The 21364-nt window shown below is 35.8% G+C and overlaps 1 protein-coding gene across 1 annotated transcript in view; it reads left to right on the top strand.

Moving 5' to 3' along the window:
* LOC114049732 (rab3 GTPase-activating protein non-catalytic subunit) overlaps window positions 1–21364 on the top strand; it is a 127945-nt gene that overhangs the window by 28125 nt on the left and 78456 nt on the right. Inside the window, exon 3 of the mRNA XM_027871118.1 lies at window positions 9270–9393. Within this exon, the coding sequence (XP_027726919.1) occupies window positions 9270–9393 (124 nt within the window). The remainder of the gene's footprint in view (window positions 1–9269; window positions 9394–21364) is intronic.

Below are 21364 nucleotides of genomic sequence, written 5' to 3' on the forward strand. Positions count from 1 at the left end.
TCTGTTTGTGGTTCTAAAAGAAAGAGGAAGGCTAGGTATTTTGCATTATCTCCACTTTTTTCTTTATTCTAATACTTATGAAACCTTTTTTTTAAATGGTAATGACATTTTTATTTCTATAATTAGACATTAAGCCACTTAGGTTATAGTGGATATTCTGACAAGTACTTTATTATATTGGAATTTTTTGGCTCTACTGTATTACAGAAATAAGGGTGATGGGATCTACAGTGTAAATTGTGATTGGCAAGTGCTACCATATTAAAATGATAATTGCTCAAAGCTTTCAAAAATAGACTTTATATTATTGGCTACCTAATATTAAAATTTTTTTTTCATTTTAAAGTTTTTAAAATTTTAATTGATTTAATTTTAAAAAACCTCAATTGTCCTTAAAGTGATATTTTACCATCCTATATACAGTAATTAACATTTCACTTTAAATTATTGCAGACTGCATTCTGCTGAACTGTCATACAATAGAAGTAAGTACATGACAAACTGGACTTAAAATCCAAAGAAATAGTAAAATATTCATGTGGTAGATTTAGTGAATTTGAGATTATTTCATTTATTTGAACTATAGCAATACCTTGATGTTTGCTTAGAATGAGAAGCCCTAGTTTTTTAAAAAAGAGAAATTCTAGAATCTTGAATCACATAGATTTGTATTTAGACTTTTGTCTATTTGTATTTAATTTGTATTTAAACTGTTATCATAGGAATTAAATTTATATGAAGTTAATTTTGTTTCATTAGTAACTAATGAGGAATACCAGGGCTTGCATTTGTGAATCTCCTGTGCAGCATGTTAAGATTTTTTTTTTTTGTTAGTTATCTTAGGCACCACTAGGAAATGTACTGTCCTAAATTTTATGTGACTTTTCTTCATTAATGGTATATAATTTCAGAATCTGCTCCAGGGAGTAGTATCTGGGAGTACTAATATGTGTTTCACTCATTATGAGCATTATTTTTGACCAGCTTATGTTCTCATGGTACCAAATGAAATGACTAGATGGTTGTGTAGTTTATAAGCAAAATAGCATGGATCAAAACTGTAAGGATTTATTGCACCATTAAGCTTAATTATAAGAATAGTTCACAGTATTGCCTTCTATGGAAATATTTATAGGTAATCTAAAATAAAGCATTTCTATAAAACCTAGTGTACTGAGTGATGAGTATTTTACCCACACCGGTGCCCTTTGTACATCTTAGTTGTTGTTGTGGTGGTTGTGTGTGTGTGTGTGTTTGTGTTTGATGTTTCCTTAGGTCTCTGATCTCTTTAGAATGGAAACTACCTCCCCTGGTGGAGATTGTGGCCCTTCTATGCTTTTTTATCATGTACAGTTTCTGTTTTCCTAAAAATCATTTACCCAGTAATCCTGTTGGACACCTTTATTTAACTCTTTAAGAAAAACCAAAAACATATGAAGTCATGCAAAACATTTCCACATTAGCCTTGCAAAAGAAAAAAAAGCAAGAAAAAAAGAAAGTGAAAGAAAACATGCTTTGATCTGCACTCAGAGTTCATCAGTTCTCTCTCTGGAGGTGGACAGCATTTTTTATCATGGGTCCTTTGGAATTGTCTTGATCACAGTAGCTAAGCCTTTCATAGTTGATCATCCTTACAATATTGCTGTTACTGTGTACAGTATTCACATAGTTCTGTTCACTTCATTTTGCATCGGTTTATATATGTCTTCCCAGCTTTTTCTGTAGTCATCTACTTCGTCATTTCTTATAGTCCAGTAGTATTCCATATGCCAAATCATATGCCAGAACTTGTTCAGCCATTCCCCAGTTGATGGGTATCTCCTCAGTTTCCAATTCTTTGCCACCACAAAGAGAATTGTTATAAATATTTTTGTATCTATGGTCCTTTTCCTCCTTAGCTCTTTCCGTATTTTGTTTGATAGCACTTCATATATTTTGGTTAGATTAGGCCTCTTCATCCAAGTGGCAAAATGAAGGACATGTAGATTTGAGATGGAGTGGATAATGAGTATCCTTGAGTTCAAGCTTTAACTCCAAAGGAATTCTGTGCACTCCTGCGTTTAGCCTTATTTAATCTTCTTTTCATATTTGGTGTCTTCAGAGGTGAGCAGGTTCAGAATCCTATTAGTTTAGGTTTGATGTTGGTATAAAGTGAGACATTCATTGGTCATTGAACAGATAATAAAATGAAGTTTACTTAATCCTAACATAAAAAAGATATGTAACAAATATATTGAAGCATTTAGTTTTCATGGACATAGCCTCACTTGTCTTCCTATGGAAATGTTCATCTGTTCATCTGGATAACATATAGTGACTTGTGTAGTCTTCTGGTATCTGGCATCCAACAATTCTGAAAAGCTCACTGACTAACTAATTAACTAATACAAAAAATTGAATTTTATATGAGGTCAATGAGAAAAAGGTAATTAACAAAGGAAGGTTTCACAAAGGAACTAAGTTGGGCTTTAACTCTATTCTCTTGATATCTCATTATGGTATAGTAGTGCCTCACTACTGACCTCCCATAAGTGGTGTCTTACTTGGCATTAAGTGACCAGGAGGCCACATCAACACAGCCAGAGGCTACCAAGAAGCTGAATTAAGGGAGACACAGCTTGAGCCCTGGCTTTGTCCCCTTTTAGGACTTGACCCATGTTGTAGGAGATGTCTAGGCAAAAACTTCGTAGCTTATATGTAATATGTTATTTGTTACTTATTTTCTTAATACTTCACCTGGCATAATGTATTCAGGGACCTGAGTTCAAATCCTGCCCCAGATACTAGTTGTGTGACCTTGCTCAAGTCACTTACCCTCTTTCTCTGCCACAGTTTCCTTCTCTCTGAAGTAAGGCTAGTAATAGTATTTATCTCAGGATTGTTGTGAGGATCAAATGAGATAGCAGATATCAAACCATTATGTAAATGTTAACTGCTGCGGCCGCTGCTATTATTATTATTCTTCAAAAAGGTGTGAGTACTCCTACCCATTCAGATCAGATCCATCTATGAGTTAAAGAGTTCCTTAAACTGAAAAATCCATCATCTTATGTCCAATTGTGTGATGAAAATCTTTGAATTTATTTATGCTGGCCCTCTGATGATGGACATAGAGTTCATTGCAGGGCTGTACTTGAATTGAAGCCTTATAATTTGGTAATTTATCTTCTTTTGGCATAGCCTTTGTGAACTCAGGGTCAGCTTTATGCCCCCATAAACAGATAAAAGATTTTAGCAGATGATTTGTTACCTGTTAAATATAGATTTTTATAGCTTTTAGAGAACCAACAAAATATTAACCTATTTGTACTACTGCCAAGCTAAATTTCCTTATGCATAGATCAGGTCCTATCATTTCTCTAAAATCTTCAGTGGTTCTGAATCCAAAGGGAATTTCAGAATCTGAGATTCATTATAGAGATTGATTTATAGGGGAGATATTTCCTGTAGGCTGCTGAGTCTGATTAAAACTCCCTTGTCTGGCATTCAAGGCCTTGTAGAATCTGGCACTACTCTGTCTTACAAACATCTCATGCTGTTTCTTGCCACATACACTCCAGGGTACAGTCTCACTGAACTGCTTTGCCCCAACACACTTTGTACTTTTTTGGCCATATTTTCTGTTCATGGCTTGTCCACTCTTGCCTTCTTTGCGTGTGTGTGTGTGTTTGTGTCTATACATACCTTTGTTGATGTAAATTCTTTCTCCACTGAGATAGCAATCCCTCTATAACTTGACTAAAAATATTAATCACCTTGTGACCAGCCTGGTGATAAACCTCTTTAGACTTTGGCTTGGTCGAGACATGTAGTACATAACTTAATGACATAAGGTCCGTACTTGTAAGCTTTCCAGGGTTTTAAAACCTAGTAGATTTTATGCTCTTCTGGCTCACCTAATCTTGTAGAACCCAAGGCACTACTATACCATAATGAGGTATCAAGGGAATAGAGTTAAAGCCCAACTTAGTTCCTTTGTGAAGCCTTCCTTTGTTAATTACCTTTTTCTTATTGACCTCATATAGAACTTAATTTTTTGTATTAGTTAATTTTTATATGAGTTATAGCTCCTCATTAGAGTCTAAGTTCCGTAAGTCCAGGGACTAAACTCTCCTAAGAAGTTCTACACACAGCTACTTTAAAGAATTTTTAAATCAAATTAAAATTTGGGCCTAAATTTGCTTTTTTAATATTGTCTCTACATTTTTTTTTATCTTACCACCAACAGGACACGCACAGAAGTATTGTCTTTCTAATAGGATTTTTCTTGCTTAGAATCATCAGCGAATCTTTTGTCTGGTCAGCTGGTCATCTACTGTGTGCCAAGTACCATTCCCCCGTTTTTGTGAAATAGGGATGTAGTCTATGATTTCTGAATTTGTTTCTTTGTACATCCTTCTTAGCAACAGGCATCAAAGATGTCTTTAACTATTTTGGATGCTGTTGAGGTAGTGAAACATTCATTTGCTTTACTAATTTGTGGGATTTTTGCTCCCAATATGTTAATTGTATTTTGAGATTGTGGCAGAGCTTGGTGCCAGCTTGACTTAAAGTTCTAGACCAAGCAGATTTTCAGGTAAAGTTGTGGTAGTCTGTTATCATTTAAAAGATAATATGTCCCTGATCTGGACCTACCTCAGATTCAGTAATCTAACTTCTTGTCTTGCCTTTCTGTTTGTATCCCCAGTGCTTAGCCAAGTGTTTTGCACATAGTAAGCTCTTAATAAATGCTGTTTCATTTAAGGGTTCACTCATACTTGAATTAATAAATATTTACCACATAAATCATTGTACTGAATATTAAGTAACAGAACAAGATCATTAACAACAAATTTTATTTGTTTTAAACTTAGCTTACTGTACTATAGCTGTTTTTGAACCTATGAGAAAAACGAATGTTATCCAGATAATCAAATGTGTTAAGTTTAAGTACAAACATTGAAGAATTCAACTAGTAATTAATAAATATTGTATATTTAGTTTTTACTTTATAATATGTCATATATTGTTGATATAAGAAACACTAAGCTTGAAGTCAGAAAACTTGGTTTCAAGTCTTGTCACTGATATTTCCTAATATCTTTGTGACCTTGGGCAAGTGACTTAATTTCACAGTAAATCAATTGCTCACAGAAGACACTTAATAAAAGTTTCTTGATTGGTTGAATCAATAAACATTTATTAAGCACCTACTATGTGTCAGGCACTGGAGATACAAATACAAAGAATGGAGCAGTCTTCTCAAGGAATTTATGTTCTTATTGGGGAGATCACAAATAGATAAGTAATGGAGCAGTCTTCTCAAGGAATTTACATTCTTATTGGGGAGATCACAAATAGATAAATAAATACAGAAAAATATGAAGATAATCAATATAAGGTGAGGAAGAAGGGCATTAGTAGTTGAGATTAAGAAAGGCTTCATGTAGAAAAGTTGTGCTTGAGTTATGTCTTAAAGAAAGAGAACGTTCTCTGAAAGGGAGATGAGGAGTGAGAGGACATTTCAGCAGTCAAAGATGGTTACTGCTGAATGCACAGAGAAATGAGAGGGAGTGCTGTGTGTGAGGAGCAGAGAGGTCAGTTTGGTCGTATTCCAGAGTATAGAAGGGAGAGTGATGTTCAGTGATGCTAGGAAGATATACCTGGGCCAGATTTGAAGGGCTTTAAAAGCTAAACAGAGGAATTTATATTGTATCTTAGAGATATACACTAGACTTTTTTAAAGTAGGAAAATGACATGATCAGAGATGCAAATTAGAAAAATCATTTTGGCAGCTGTGTGGAGGATAGACTGGAGTAGAAAGGAACTTGAGGCACGGAAGCCAGTTAGGAGACTGTTGTTATAATCTAGGAAAGATAATGAGAGCCTGAACTAAAGTGGTGGCTGTATGAGTACAGTACAATGCAAGGGTCAGATGCAAGAGATCATATTGATTTAGAAATGCCAGCTAATTTAATTTGTGAGATGAAGGATAGTGAGGGGTCCAGGATGATGCAGAGCTTATGAACCTGAGGGACTTTCTCCTAACTTCAGTTTCCATTTCTGTAAGACGAAGATAGTAATACTTGAACTGCCTACTTCAAAGGCGTGTTTTGAAGGTCAGATGCCTAATGTATGTGAAATAGTTGTGCAGTATTATACAAATGTTAACTTCTAGTAGGAAGATTTACCATCCCTGGTTCCTTTGTCTCTGCTTTCCACCGTCTGCTTGAGTCTGTTCGTCTTGAATGAGATCAGAACCAAGAACTCTATTTCTTCCAGTGAGTTACAGGACCATCAGGCCTTACCATCTGGCCTGCCTCTATATTCTGCAATCTTCTAGCTCTTTCACCTGACCTACAGTATTATTTTACATTACTTTTTGGAAGTTGTCTACTATTTCAAATGCGTTATCCTTTATTATGGGTTAAATAGGCTATGTGGGCTAGACTGCAAACTTAAATGCTGTTATTCTTAGCAATGGAGGTGGCATTGTGGTATAGTGGGGAAAATACTGTGCTTGGAGTCAAGAGGACCTGGGTTCAAATTCTACCTTTGATACTTACTGTGTGATTCTGGGCAAGTCAGCCTCCCAAAGCCTCTGTTTCCTGCTGTAAAATGAGGATATTGGATTCGCTGGTTTCAAAGTCCCTTCCAGCTTTAAATCTCTAATCCTATAAACTCTACTTGAGGGTCTAGGAGCAAAATTTGCCTTACGTACAGCTGAAGGGACTGTATCTTTAGAATATTTCCCCAACCAACTAGCCTTATGGTCTGAAATGCCCTTTGGATTAAGGCACTTTACTATTAAAATACAAATGTGGTAAGGTTAAGGTAACATGGTAATAGTTAACAGACAATTCTCACTCCACATATAGAATCTATCTCTAGAGTGTGTTGTAGAAAGAAAACTTTTACAATACCTCTTATGTATGTATATATAAATAAGTATGCTAGATATTATATGTACAGACATATACATATATATTGTGTGTATGTTTATATCTACTCACATATATACATCTATATATGTATGTATGTCTATATACACATATACATCCCCTTCTCTCTCTTCACGTGACCACCATCCTTGTATTGGTCCTTAACCTTCTTGCCTGAACTATTGCAGTAGCCCTCTAATTGGTTTTCCTCCTCCTCTCTCCTTCCTCCAGTCTTTTCCATTGAGTTGCTAAAGTTTTTCCTAAAGTTTAGACCTTATAAAAGTGAGTGTTGAAAAATAAAAAAATTTAAAAAATTTAAAAAAAAGAGTTTTATACTCTATTGGCTCCCTGTTACCTCCAGAATAAGATCTTTTGTTTGTTATTCAGCTTATCCCCGTCTTACCTTTCTAGTCTTCTTACATTTTACTCTCCTCCACCCATTCTATATTCTAGCAACACTGGCCTATTTATTGTTCCTTGTAAAAGTCACTGTCTATCTCCAAACCTTTGCACTGCCTGTCCCCTATGCCTGGAATGCTGTCTCTTCTCACCTTTGCCTCTGAGTTCCCACCTTGTGCTCTCCAGATCTGCCTTCACTGCAGAATGTCTCTAGTTCGAGGCCATTTCCCACCAGTACACATCCAATACCCCTCCCCCACTTCTTTTGCACCCTTTAGTTCCAACTCCTGCCTCCTGACTGGACTCTTTTAAAGTCAACCTTCCACTTATTCCTGCTTGCTGAAAGGTGGGCCTGCCTCAAAGGTCATAGTAACACCTGCCATGAGTTTGGACCTTGAAACAGGACCTTGGACAATCTACCTGTCCTTCCTCAGTAGACCTTTTCTCAATCACTGGAAACCTGCCTGGACTCTTTCCTCAGTGATTAGTAAACAACACCTTCCCAGTGATTCTGAACCCCTGGCTGCTAATGTACAAACCCCATTCTCCGTTTCTCCAGTTGCCTGGTCCCTTAATCCCATCCTTCTAAACCCTGTCCCTTTAGCATCACACTTCAGATCTGCCCACCCCTCCTGCTATGCTCTATGGAATGTCTACCCTATAATTAAGAAACTTTCTTTCATCTTAAATCTTTTCCTTTTTCACTCCTTTCCATCTTCTGACACTATCACATGACTAACTTATATTGACACTGCATCCCTACCACCCTTTTAGTACAGCTTGCCCTTTAACTCGTATATTCTCCTTCCTTCCTCACTGAATTTAATAGCTATCTTTTTTTTTATTTTTATTTTTCAACATTCACTTTTATAAGATTTTGAATTTTAAATTTTCTCCCCCTCCTTCCTCTCCATTCCCCCTAAGATGGTGTGTAGTCTGATATAGGCCATACATACCATCATATTAAACGTCATTTCCACATTAGTCATGTTGTAAAGAATTAAAACCAAAGGGAAAAACCACAAGAAAGAAAGAGGGGAAAAAAAGGAAAAATAGTATGTTTTGCTCTGCATTCAGACTCCATAGTTCTTTATCTGGATGTGGATAGCATTTTCCATCATGAATCTTTAGGAATTGTCTTAAATCATTGCATTGTTGAGAAGAGCTAAATCTATCAAAGTTGGTCATTGCATGATGTTGCTATTACTATGTACAATGTTTTCCTGGTTCTAGTGGTTATCTTAAGAGTCTTTATTTACACCCCAACTCCTGCCCTCATATTAAGAGATCTCAGTATGCATATTAATACTCCCTTAAATACCCTACCTTTCCAGTTGCTCAGTCTACTCCATTACCATGACTTACTCTTCCATTCTACTTAAACTATACATAGAGATGGTCATGCTCTTGATATTTCGATTACCTATATGTCTTCCCCTAACCCAGTCCTTTCTGATACCTCCCCTCTGACTTTACTTTCCATTTATATTGCCATAACTTATATGAACATTAGAATGTGAACTCCTTGAGAGCAGGAACGTTCTTTGTTCTTTGTATACCTAGAATTAGGACAGTAGCTGGCAAATAATTAGCACTTAAGAAATATTTGTGGTCTTATTGACTGACTAATTGACTTATTTACATGTTGTTTCCTGGCATGGGAGGTCCCTGAAGACAGAGACTATCTTTACCTTTCTTTTTTTCCTTTTTGCTTAACACAGTGTTGCCACATAGTAAGTGTTTAATAAATATACAGTTGACTGATTATTTCAGTAGATTTGCTGTTTGTCACCTTGGAAAATCAAGAACATAGCCTAGAGAGAATGGGATATAGGTAGGTGAGTGGAGAGATAATGAAGCTTGGAACATGGGACTCAAAGAGAAGAGGCCTATTCAGTGTATCACTGTTGAGGATGCATGCAAATAACAACTAATTTTTCCCTCAACAGGAAGAAGAAGAGACTGTTTGCAAAACTCAAAAATCGTATTGGCTTCAAGATTGTGTTTTATCCTTATCTCCAACTAATGATCTCATGGTGATAGCTCGGGAACAAAAAGCTGTGTTTCTAGTGCGTAAGTATACTCTTTAGTTCATTGAAATCTCTTAACTTTACACATTAAGTTTTCATCCATGCTGTTTTCTTGAGTTTTGGATTGTGGTTTGAATGCTGTGATTCTAGTGCAGTTTATTTCAGTTGAGGTATTTGTTAATGTTCCTTTCTCAGTTCTCTTTTTCCATCTTTGTTTTTCCTCTTTTCCTTTTACTCTCTTTTCCTATTCCCTTTTTTTGCTTTATCTCTTTCTCTTTTATACGACTGCGTGTACCTTAGGCATGTCAGTGGCATCTGTGGTAGTTATGGGTATTGCTTAGCTCTGTATCATTCAAGATCTAGAGGTTCATGATACTTATACTGTTGTAATGTAGCCTTAATTTAAAGCATAGTATGTTGAATTAATTATTTTTTTTAGCCAAATATTTTCAATTTATGATTAAGTATTGAAATTCTAACATGTGAATTTGGGAGATATACATTAAATTTAATAAACATTAAGGGCCCATCATGTGCAAAGCTCTGTTCTAGGCTCTGAGGATACAGAGTCAAAAATGAAACAATCCTTGCCCTCAAGAATGTTCTGTTGGAGAAATGACAAGTTTTAGTCAAAATAGGATCAAATATAAAATACTTATAATCAAGTTTAACTTTGGTAGCATAAACTTTATAGAAAAATTTTCTCTATTATTCCAGGATGAAAATAGGTCTACAAATAGTTGGGATCGGTGGTGGAATATATCAATCATTCAGCAAGCATTTATTTAGTAATTACAGTGTGCCAGATACTGTGCTAAGCACTCAGAATAAGAAGACAAGCAAAAAGAAAGTCTCTGATTTTAGGAGCTTACATTCTGATGGGGGATGACAAGTTGTAAAAGAGTGCTGAAAAGAGGTGATGGGATGAAAGTACTTGGTATAGGGGCATAATGGAGAAAGTCCAATTGAGATGAGCCAAGAGGGTAGTTTGGAGAGGAAGACATGATTTCCCTGGGCCACCTTCTTAAAATGGAGGTTCTAGGAGCAACTAGCCAATCAGAGGGAGATGCCTCAGGAGGTACTTCCATTGTAAATAAGTAGTCCAGGGTTAAATGCACTTGCAGAGTGAAGAGGTTTCTATGACATGGTAATAGAGAAAGTCCTTTGGATATGAGTCAGGAGTGCATCCTACAGAGGAATGTGATTTTCATATTTTTACTTCCATGGAAAACTTTATGGACCATTTTTTGGCTTGTTAAAGATACTGAGCCTTTTTAAAACTAATGGTCCAAGAGAATTCGGGTGTGAGTGAAGTGAAACATGGTAAACTACACCATTAACAGACTCTCTGAACACTAGAATAAACCAAACAGAAATCAGTGACTCCATGAGACAGCAAAAAATATTAGAACACAATCAAAAGATTGAAAAGATAGAAGAAAATGTACGATGATTGATATCATAAGCAATCGACATGGAAAACAGATCAAAAAGATAATTTAAAAATCAGTGAACTCTCTGAAAACCATGATTAAAAAAAAATTGGATGCTATTTTTCAAGAAATCATGAACGAAAACTGCCTAATTCTGTTAGAATCAGGGGGCAAGAGAAGATGGAATCTATCAATTACCTCAGAAAAGAAACTCCAAAAGGAAGAGTCCCAGGAATGTCATAGCCAAAATTCAGATCTCCATTGTCAAATAAAAGTACAGCAAGCATCCAGAATGAAGCAGTTCAAGTACCAAAGAATCCCAATCGGGATCTTCACACAAAAGCCAGCAGCTTCTATATAAAGAGAGGAGATCTTAGAATATGGTATTCCAAAAGGAAAAAGACATAGGCTTGCAAACAAGAATAACTTAACTTCAAAAACTGAACAAAGTCCTTCAGGGAGAAGAAATGGACCTCAATAGGATTAGAGGATTTTCAAGCATTTCTGATGAAAAGACCAGAGCTAAGTAGAAACTTTGAAATAAAAATAGAAGAGTCAAAAGAAACCTAGAAAGGTAGATTTATTTGAGCTTGGAAGGAGCTGTATCATGTTGTAGTGCTACCATATAATAGTGAGAGAGAGAGAGAGTAATAATAGAGTTCCCTTTAGGAACTTATGTCGTCAGAGAATATAGAGGGAATTAAATTAAAAACAAGAAGGAAAAGAAACAGAGGTCCTTGATGGAGTGAATTGATTTTGTTCTGAGGGTTTTATGAGGAGAAAGAGAAGAGAGAACAAAAAGAATACACTAGTATGGAAGTGGGGGGGGTGGGACACACTTAATGTTTTCTCAAAAGAATATACAAACATAGGGGAAGGCATGGAGGGAGTTAGCATCAGATGAATCTCACTCTTATCTGAAATAGGGTTGCACACACACACACACACACACACACACACACACACACAATGTTAACCAAAAGCCATGATTCCACAACACATGGATAGTAACTTGATTGAGTTTGATTACAAGAGAAAGGCATATGTGTGTGGGAACTCCTTATACCAAGAAGCCCACAATACAAATAGAGCCTTGGATATTAATACCACAGGTTTCAAGGGAGGAGTGGAAGGTAATCCCCTCCCAAACAGGAGTGGCATGGGAGAAAGAAGGGGGTGAGAGGTAGGAGGAGGGTTTGGGAACATCAGACCATGGAGGTAGGATAGAATGTTCTGCTAATCTGAAAAGGTCCCAGCTGCACAGTTTATCAGTCTGGTTGGAGCCAGGCTTATAGTTGACTGAACCTCCAAGGGCACTGAAAATTTAGTAGAGTTGTCACAAAAGATCACTGTTATGTTAGTTTGGAGGGGTATGGGAGACAGATTTCATCTCTGGAAAACAGGGCAACTCAAGAAAACAAGTCCAGGGTGCCCTTCCACATACATAAGTGATGGATTGTGTGGTGAGTAAGTTTTGTGGCTGTAATCACTGCAGAGACATATTTTGGTAATGTGGAAAGAGTATTGGATTTGGAATCAGGAGACCTGAAATTCAAATCCAACTCTCTGACACTTATTAGCTTTGTGACCTTGGGCAAGTCACTTAAATTCTCTTTCCTTATCTGTAATATGGCGATAATAATTCTTGTACTACCTGTCTCACAAAGTTGTTACAAAGAAAACTATGTGTAAACCTTATTGTGTGGTGTATTCTATCATCATCATCATCATCATCATCAATATCATCATTATTAAAAGTTAACAACAGTATGTACTCTTGGACTCCTAACCCAACTCCCATTCATACTGGCAAGTTGGGTCCTCAGAAGGCTGCAACATCTTCCCTCATGTTTCTAGAGGACCCTTAGGGGCTGATTTTTGTAATTCTGTATCTCAGAAGCCCCTAACAGTATGCTTTCCTCTACTGTTATATTTTGGGTCAGTTTCCCAATCAGAATTAATTAGCATTCAGGAAAGGGGTATTTACTAACATAGAAAATAACCTCTTTCCCCTCCTTCCACCCACATACACATACTTTCCCACTACTAGGAGTTGAGAGAAAAGGGGGTTCTTAGCTAAAATGTGGCAAAGGAGTAACTCACATTTCTTGGTGCTGGAACTCCTCTCCACTTCATTGAGCACTCATAAAATTTTTCTTAGGAGCAGAAAAGGAGACAGATGCTCTCTGTCCTCTCTTTGTTCCAAATGATTCCCTCTCAGGGACTTAGCTAACTGCTCTCTCTTTGAGCCAAATGTTTTAACTCTCCAATTTCCAACATTGCTTGCTATTCATTCATTTATTTATTTATTTATTATTAATTTATTTTGAGTTATCAACAATCAGTTCCATAAGCTTTTGAGTTTTAAATTCCCCCCCCCCCCCCCACTTCCCTCACAAGATGGCACACAATCTGATATAGGCTCTATATATACATTCCTATTAAACATTTTCACATTAGTCATGTTGTAAGGAAGAATCAGAACCAATAGGAGGAACCACAAGAAAGAGGGAACAAAACAGAAGGAAAAAAATAGCAAATAGTATGCTTCGATCTGCATTCAAACTCTATAGTTCTTTCTTTGAATGTGGATAGTATTTTCCATCATGAGACTTTTGGAGATGTCTTAGATCTTTACATTTCTGAGAAGGGCTAAGTCTATCAATGTTAGTCATCAAACAACACAACAGTTACTGTGTACAATGTTCTCCTGGTTCTGCTCACTTCACTGAGCATCAGTCCATACAAGTCTTTCTGGGTTTTTCTGAAGTCTGCCTGCCCATCATTTCTTATAGCACAATAGTATTCCATTACATTCATATACCACAACTTCTTCAGCCATTCCCCAGTTGATGGACATTCCCTCAATTTCCAATTCTTTGCCACCACAAAAAGAGCTGCTGTAAATATTTTTGTACATGTGGGTCCTTTTCCCATTTTTATGATCTCTTTGGGATACAGTCCTAGAAGTGCTATTGCTGGGTCAAAGGTTATGCATATTTTTATAGCCCTTTGGGCATAGTTCCAAATTGCTTTCCAAAATGGTTGGATCATTTCACAACTCCACCAACAATGCATTAGTGTTCAATTTTCCCACATCTTCTTCAACATTTTTCATTTTCCTGTTTTGTCATGTTGGCCAATCTGATAGGTGTGATGTGGTATCTCAGAGTTGTTTTGATTTGCATTTCTCTAATCAATAGTGATTTAGAACATTTTTTCATTTGACTATAGATGGCTTTAATTTCTTCATCTGAAAACTGCCTATTAATATCCTTTGACCATTTACCAATTGGAGAATGACTTGTATTCTTATAAATTTGACTTAGTTCTCTATATATTTTAGAAATGAAGCCCTTATCAGAGACATTGGTTGTAAAAATTCTTTACTAGTTTTCTGCTTCCCTCCTAACCTTCATTGCATTGGCTTTGTTTGTGCAAAAACTTTTCAATTTAATGTAATCAAAATTATCCATTTTGCATTTCATAATGTTCTCTATCTTTTATTTGGTCATAAATTCTTCTTTTCTCCATAAATCTGACAGGTAAACTATTCCTTGCTCTCCCAGTTTGCTTATGGTATCAGCCTTTATATCTAAATCATGAACCCATTTTGACTTTATTTTGATATATGGTGTAATATTTTGGTCTATGTCTAGTTTCTGCCATACTCTTTTCCAGTTTTCCCAGCAGTTTTTGTCAAATAGTGAGTTCTTATCCCAGAAGCTGGGATCTTTGGGCTTGTCAAATAGTAGATTACTATAGTCATTGACTACTATGTCTTGCATACGTAACCTATTCCACTGATTCACCACTCTATTTCTTAGCCAGCACCAAGTAGTTTTGATGATTGCTGCTTTATAATACAATTTAAGATCTGGAATGGCTAGGCCACCTTCCCCTGCATTTCTTTTCATTCGTTCCCTTGTTATTCTGGACCTTTTGTTCTTCCAAATGAATCTTGTTATTATTTTTACTAGCTCTATAAAATAATTTTTTGGTAGTTTGATTGGTATGGCATTGAATAAGTAAATTAGCTGAGGTAGAATTGTCATTTTTATTATATTAGCTCAGTCTACCCATGAGCAACTGATGTTTTTCCAGTTATTTAGATCTTACTTTATTTGTGTGAAAAGTGTTTTGTAATGGGTTTGTTTCGGCAAGTAGACTCCTAAATATTTTATAATATCTACAGTAATTTTAAATGGAATTTCTCTTTCTATCTCTTGCTATTAAGCTTTGTTGGTAATATGTAGAAATGCCAATGATTTATGTGGGTTTATTTTATATCCTACAACTTTGCTAAAGTTGTTTATAATTTCAAGTAGTCTTTTACTTGATTCTCTAGGATTCTCTAAGTATATCATCATATTATCTGCAAAGAGTGATAGCTTTGTTTCTTCTTTGCCTATTCTAATACCTTCAATTTCTGTTTCTTCTCTTATTGCTAAAGCTAACGTTTCCAGTACCATATTGAACAACAGTGATAATAATGAATATCCTTATTTCACCCCTGATCTTACTGGAAATGCTTCTAGCTTATCCCCATTAAATATGATGCTTGCTGAAGGTTTTAGGTAGATGCCACTTACCATTTTAAGGAAGACTCCATTTATTCCTATGTTCTCTAGTGTTCCTTTTTTTTTGTTTGTTTTTTGTTTTTAGGCAATTGGGGTTAAGTGACTTGCCCAGGGTCACAAAGCTAGTAAGTGTCAAGTGTTTGGTCTGAGGCTGGATTTGAACTCAGGTCCTCCTGACTTCAGGGCCAGTGCTTCATCCACTGCGCCACCTAGCTGCCCCTCTTTAGTATTTCTAATAGGAATGGGTGTTGTATTTTGTCGAAAGCTTTTTCTGCATCTATTGAGATGATCATGTGGTTTCTGTTAGTTTTGTTGTCGATGTGATAAATTATGCTGATAGTTTTCCTAATATTGAGCCAGCCCTTATTCCTAAATCTTACTTGGTCATAGTTTATTATTCTTGTAATAAGTTGTTGTAATCTTATTTTCTAATATTTTATTTAAAATTTTTGCATCTATATTCGTTAGGAAAATTGGTCTATGATTTTCTTTCTCTGTTTTGACTCTTCCCAGTTTAGGTATCAGCACTATATTTGTATCATAAAAAGAATTTGGTAAGACTCCTTCACATGACTTGCATTTTTAAAAGACCAGCAGAACATGATTTAATATCCTCAGCAAATACCAACACACTCCCTGTGAAGCATCTTTCCATTTTATTCAGTTGCTTTCAAGGATTTTTCAGCTTAATCAAATTTTGTTGATTGGTTAATTGATTAAAATGATATCTAGGTCTTGTTCACATCTAGTTCATACCTCTGATTGATTGACTGAATCAATAGAGGCATTCTCACCTGATCAGCATTGTTATTAGTTACTCTGAATGTGGTAGGGTGATTGATTGACTTTGTTTTCTTTTTTTGTTTTGTTTTTATTGTTTTGGGTTTGCCAAAGTTTTTTTTGTAAGCACTAAGAACCATTAATAATGCTTTAGAACTTTGTAAAATAACATTGGTTTGTTAAATTGTATCACCATGCACTTAGAAATAAAGAAGAAGAATAACTATTTGATTTAATTACAAACTGTGCCACATAGAGTCAGCAATACAAGGCACTGGGGAAGGCCTTCAAAAAAGGACAAAAGTTCCACAATTCACTATTAAGCTATCCAGGATTTGGGACTATGAACTTTGCTAAACGTACTCCAAAAGATTTGCTGAGGATAGCAATTATTATACTGGGGATAGAATATGAGTAATGTCCTAGTATCAGGGCTTCTTAAACCTTTTCCCCTGGCGACACCTTCAGCACTTCTTAAACTGAGGGTCACACCCTGTAGGGGATCATGCCCCACAGTTTAAGAAGCATTGTACTTAGATTACTGTCTCAATAATTACAGAGAGCCTTGACTTCTTGATTGAATCAGTCAATCAGAGGAATGGACTAAGTGTGGATGATGGCCTAGAAATATTTATTGAACAGGCTAATCAAAGGCTTTTAAGTAGGTGTAGAAAAAGTCCTTAATAAATTTGGAAGACGTGAAGGCCATTGAATGAAATAAAATGGTGCCACATAGGAATTGTGTTGGTATTGTCTCAAGAAACTCAGTTATGCCTTGTGGGTTTTGTATAGAATAGCAAACAGTTCAGAATTCAGGAGTTTTAATTGGCAAGCTTGGAGACTTTTTCAGCTAGGCCCTAGAGAGAGTATTGTTGCGGAAGCCAGAGGAGAATGTAAAAAGAGAAAACCTTTGTCCTTTGACTGGAAGACAAGAAGCACAAAACAGCAAAATCCTTTGGATCCTATATGTACTTAGGGGAAAGTGTGTTAAACTTTTCCAGGGAATGTTTTGTACCCAACTACTCTTTCTACACAACCTTAGTAAATGTCCCTAACTAAAAGCTAATTAAATTGGATTGAATAATTGATATCAAGTGAAAATCAATGGAGGAGGGCAAACTGGTAGGGGCTCATGAGCTATAGCATTAGAAAGAAATTTCCAACTCTTTGATGGTTCCCTAGAGCCCTGAAATGAGAAGTAACTACTGCCCTCTGGGGGCCCAGCCTGCTAGTAGACATTGGAGTTGGGAGAGTATATTCAAAGCATACATTAACATAACTATAAATATGAATTATTATTAATCACTTCATCTTGAGGAAAGCATTGTGGAAAAGAATGAATTTGCATTAGTTCTTTGATATATAGTTACTTTAGATGTCATGATTATTTTAATTCATTAAAAATTACATGGCACCAATTATAAAAATATTAGCTAATCAGAAATTTCCACACTTAGAAATTGCTCTGTATATTGAAATGTTACATAAATATGTTATTAGTAAAATGCTTCTGTTTACGGATGACATCATACCGATTACAAAACATTATAAAACTCCTTGGAGGAGATCTGTATCCCCTCAAGAGTTTGACTTGGCAAGCAACATAGGAAATACCAAAAAGATGAAGAATATCTGTTACTCACATTGGGACATGCAGTTGGATAGACAACCTATACAATATATTTATCCTTGGTAAGGACCAGAGCACAGGCCCGGAGGGCAGTGACCATTCTTCTCCACAGATCACACCACATTGGAAACACTGAAAACTTACAGGCACCTAGAACAACAGCAGCAGGAGATTCCTGAAGCTTGGGACAATGCCCCCTTGATCCTGGGAGCAGAAAGCAACTTTAATGTAAAGTTAAAAGTCAAGAAATAAACTGGAAAAAAGAGCAAACAACAACAAAAAAGAACCTGACGATAAAAAGCTACATTGTGGTGACAGGGAAGATCAGTACAGAAACTCAGAAGAAGACATTGATTTCAAAATAGCTATAAGCAAAAAGAAAAATGCTAATGCCAACCCCAAAAAGAATTCCTGGGAGAGTTAGCAAGATAACAGTGCTAGTGGGAAACAAACAAACAAAAAATCAAAAACAGAATTGGCCACATGGCAAAAGACGGACAAAATTTCACTGAAAAAAAATTCCTTTTTAAAAAATATTTATTTCTAGTTTTCAACATTCACTTTTATAAGATTTTGAGTTCCAGATTTTCTCCCCATCTCTCCCCTCCTACTACCCCAAGACAGTGTGCAATTTGAATGTATAGGCTCTATGTATACATTCATATTGAACCTAAAGAAAATAATTCCTTAAAAATTAAAATTGGGCAATGCAAGCTAATGACTCTGTGAGACATCAGTAGATAATAAAAACAATCAAAAGAATGAGAAAAATAAAAGTGAGTGTGAAATATCTTATTGGACAAACAACTAACCTGGAAAGTCTATTGAAGAGAGACAATTTAAGAATTGTTGGACTACCCGAAAGCCATGATAAAAAAAAAAAAAAGAAGACCCTAGACATACTATTTCAAGAAATTGTCAAAGAAAACTGCTCTGATAGCTTAGATCCAGAAGGTAAAATAGAAATGGAAAGAATACACTAATTACCTCCTGAAAGATATCCCAAAATGAGAACTCCCAGGAGTATTACAATCAAATTCCAAAGTTCCCAGGTCAAGGAGAAAATATTGCAAGCAACCAGAAAGAAATAATTCAAATATTGTAGAACCACAATTAGGATCACATAAGATTTCACAGCTTCCATATTAAAAGGAGCAAAGAATTTGTAATATGATATATTCTGGAAGGCAAAGGATCCAGAATTACAAGAAAGAATCAGCTATCCAGCAAAACTGAGTGTAATCCTTCACAGGAAAAAATGGGTATTTAATAAAATAGGGGAATTTCGAGCATTCTTGACGGAAAGACCAAAGCTGAATAGAAAACTTGACATTCAAATATAAGACTCGAGAGAAGCATAAAAAAGGTAAACAGGAAAGAGAAAGCCTAAGGTTAAACTATTCATTTTCCTACGTGGAAAGATCATATTTGTAACTCCTAAGAACTTTCTCATTATTAGGGCAATTAGGAGTATACATAGACAAAGGCTATGTATGGGTGTTAGTTGACTATGATGGGATGATGTAAAAAAAAAAAAATGAATGGGTGAGAAAATGGCATGCATTGGGAGAAAGGGAAAGGCAGAGGAAAACTAGGGAAAATTATTTCACATAAAAGAGGCTCACAAGGAGGGACTTTCATAGGAAAGGGGAAAATTGTAGGGGTGGGGGATGGTAGGCAGTACTTGAAACTTACTCTCATTGGAATTGTTTCCAAGAGAGTATAACATACGCACTCAGTTATAGAAATGTAACTTATTCAATAGGGGAAAAGGAGAGGAGGGAGTTAAGAGAAGGGTGGTAGTGCTGGTAAAAGGGAGAGCAAATAAAAGAAGACAGTGGTCACAAGCAAAACAGACTTTTGAGGAGGGACAGGATAAAAAGGGAATGAGAGAATGATGAATGGGAAAAATAGGATGGAGGGAAATATAAAGTTGGTAATCAGAACTATGAATATGATTGAGATGAACTTGCCCATAAAACTGAAGTGGATAGAAGAGTGGATTAGAAACCAGAATCCAGCAGTATGTTGTTTACAAGAAACACACTTGAAACAAAGAGACACAGAGTAAAAATAAGGGTCTGGAGCAGCATCTATTATGCTTCAGCTGAGGTGAAATAAAAAAAAATTCCAGGAAAGCCGTCACAAAAAAAAAAAATACCTCTAATTAAAAGAGATAAGCAGGGAAATGACATTTTGCTAAAAGGTAAAAACATTGAAGCAATATCAATACTACACACACACACACACACACACACACACACACACACACACACACACACGTACCCCAAATAGCATAGTATCCAAATTTTTAAAGGAAAAGTTAAATGAATTACAGGAGGAACTAAACAGTGAAACAATACAAGTGGGGACCTCAACTTTCCTGTCTTAGAGCTAGATAAATCTAACCGTAAAATAAATAAGAAATTAAAGAGATGAACAAAATTTTAGAAAAATTAGATATGGTATAGCTCTGGAGAAAACTGAATGGAAATAGAAAGGAGTATACCTTTTTCTCAGCAGTACGTGGCACCTTCACAAAAATTAACGCAGAGGTTCCCAAAATAGGCAGTATTGCCCCCGGGCACACTGGAACGATTTAGGGGGTCAGTAGTAGCCTCAAGTTCAACTGGGGATGTTGAATAAAAGTAAAGGGTCAGTGGAAACATAAAGAAAGAAAAGAAGATAAGAAAATTCTGAAAAATGTTAGTGCTTGTTTCATCTGTTGCATAACAGAGTTAAAGTCATAGTGATTACATTATTTTCCAAATAAACATACAAAATGCAAGTTATAACAGATCAGTAGTCAAGTCTCTCAACAGATCTTGACAAGCAAGTGTTGGCCGGTGAGCCTATCGTGCATTGTTGGGAAGTCTAGCATGTATCAGCAGGGATATGTGCATGTAATGACTTGTTTACAATCCAATACTATATTGTTACAATCAAAATTTCAATGCAGAAACAAAACCACAAGTTTACAATAATTTATTAAATTTAAGAGAAGGTGGTTTTTGTTTTTTGGGGTTTGTTTTTTTTGCTTGGTGAGGCAGATGGGGTTGTGACTTGCCCAGGGTCACACAGCTAGTAAGTGTCAAGTGTCTGAGGTCTGATTTGAACTCAGGTCCACCTGACTCCAAGGCCAGAGCTCTATCCACTGCACCACCTAGGTGCCTGTAAGATGTCTTTTTAAAAAAATATTTCATATTTTTTAGAAATGATGCAAATTTTAAAAAACGTTAAAGGGTTAAAGAAAGTAGATTTCTAGGGGGAGCGCTGAGTAATTTTTTTTTTTTTTGGAAAGGGGGCAGTAGGCCAAATAAGTTTGGGAACCTCTTTATTAAGTAATAACCTCACAAAAAATACAGGAAAGTAGAAATATTAAATGCATTCTTTTCAGACCATAATACAATAAAAATAACATTCTGTAAAAGACAATAAAGAAACATAGAATAAAAATTAATCAGAAACCAAATAATCCTAAAAAGTGAGTGGGTCAAAGAATAGCTCATAGTAACAAAATTATTTCATTAAAGAGAATGACAGTATTCCAAAATTTGTGAGGTGTAGCCAAAGCAGTATTTAAGGGAGAGT

This window comes from Vombatus ursinus, unplaced genomic scaffold, assembly GCF_900497805.2.
Source record: "Vombatus ursinus unplaced genomic scaffold, bare-nosed wombat genome assembly UNPS02014798.1, whole genome shotgun sequence".
Lineage (NCBI taxonomy): Eukaryota > Metazoa > Chordata > Mammalia > Diprotodontia > Vombatidae > Vombatus > Vombatus ursinus.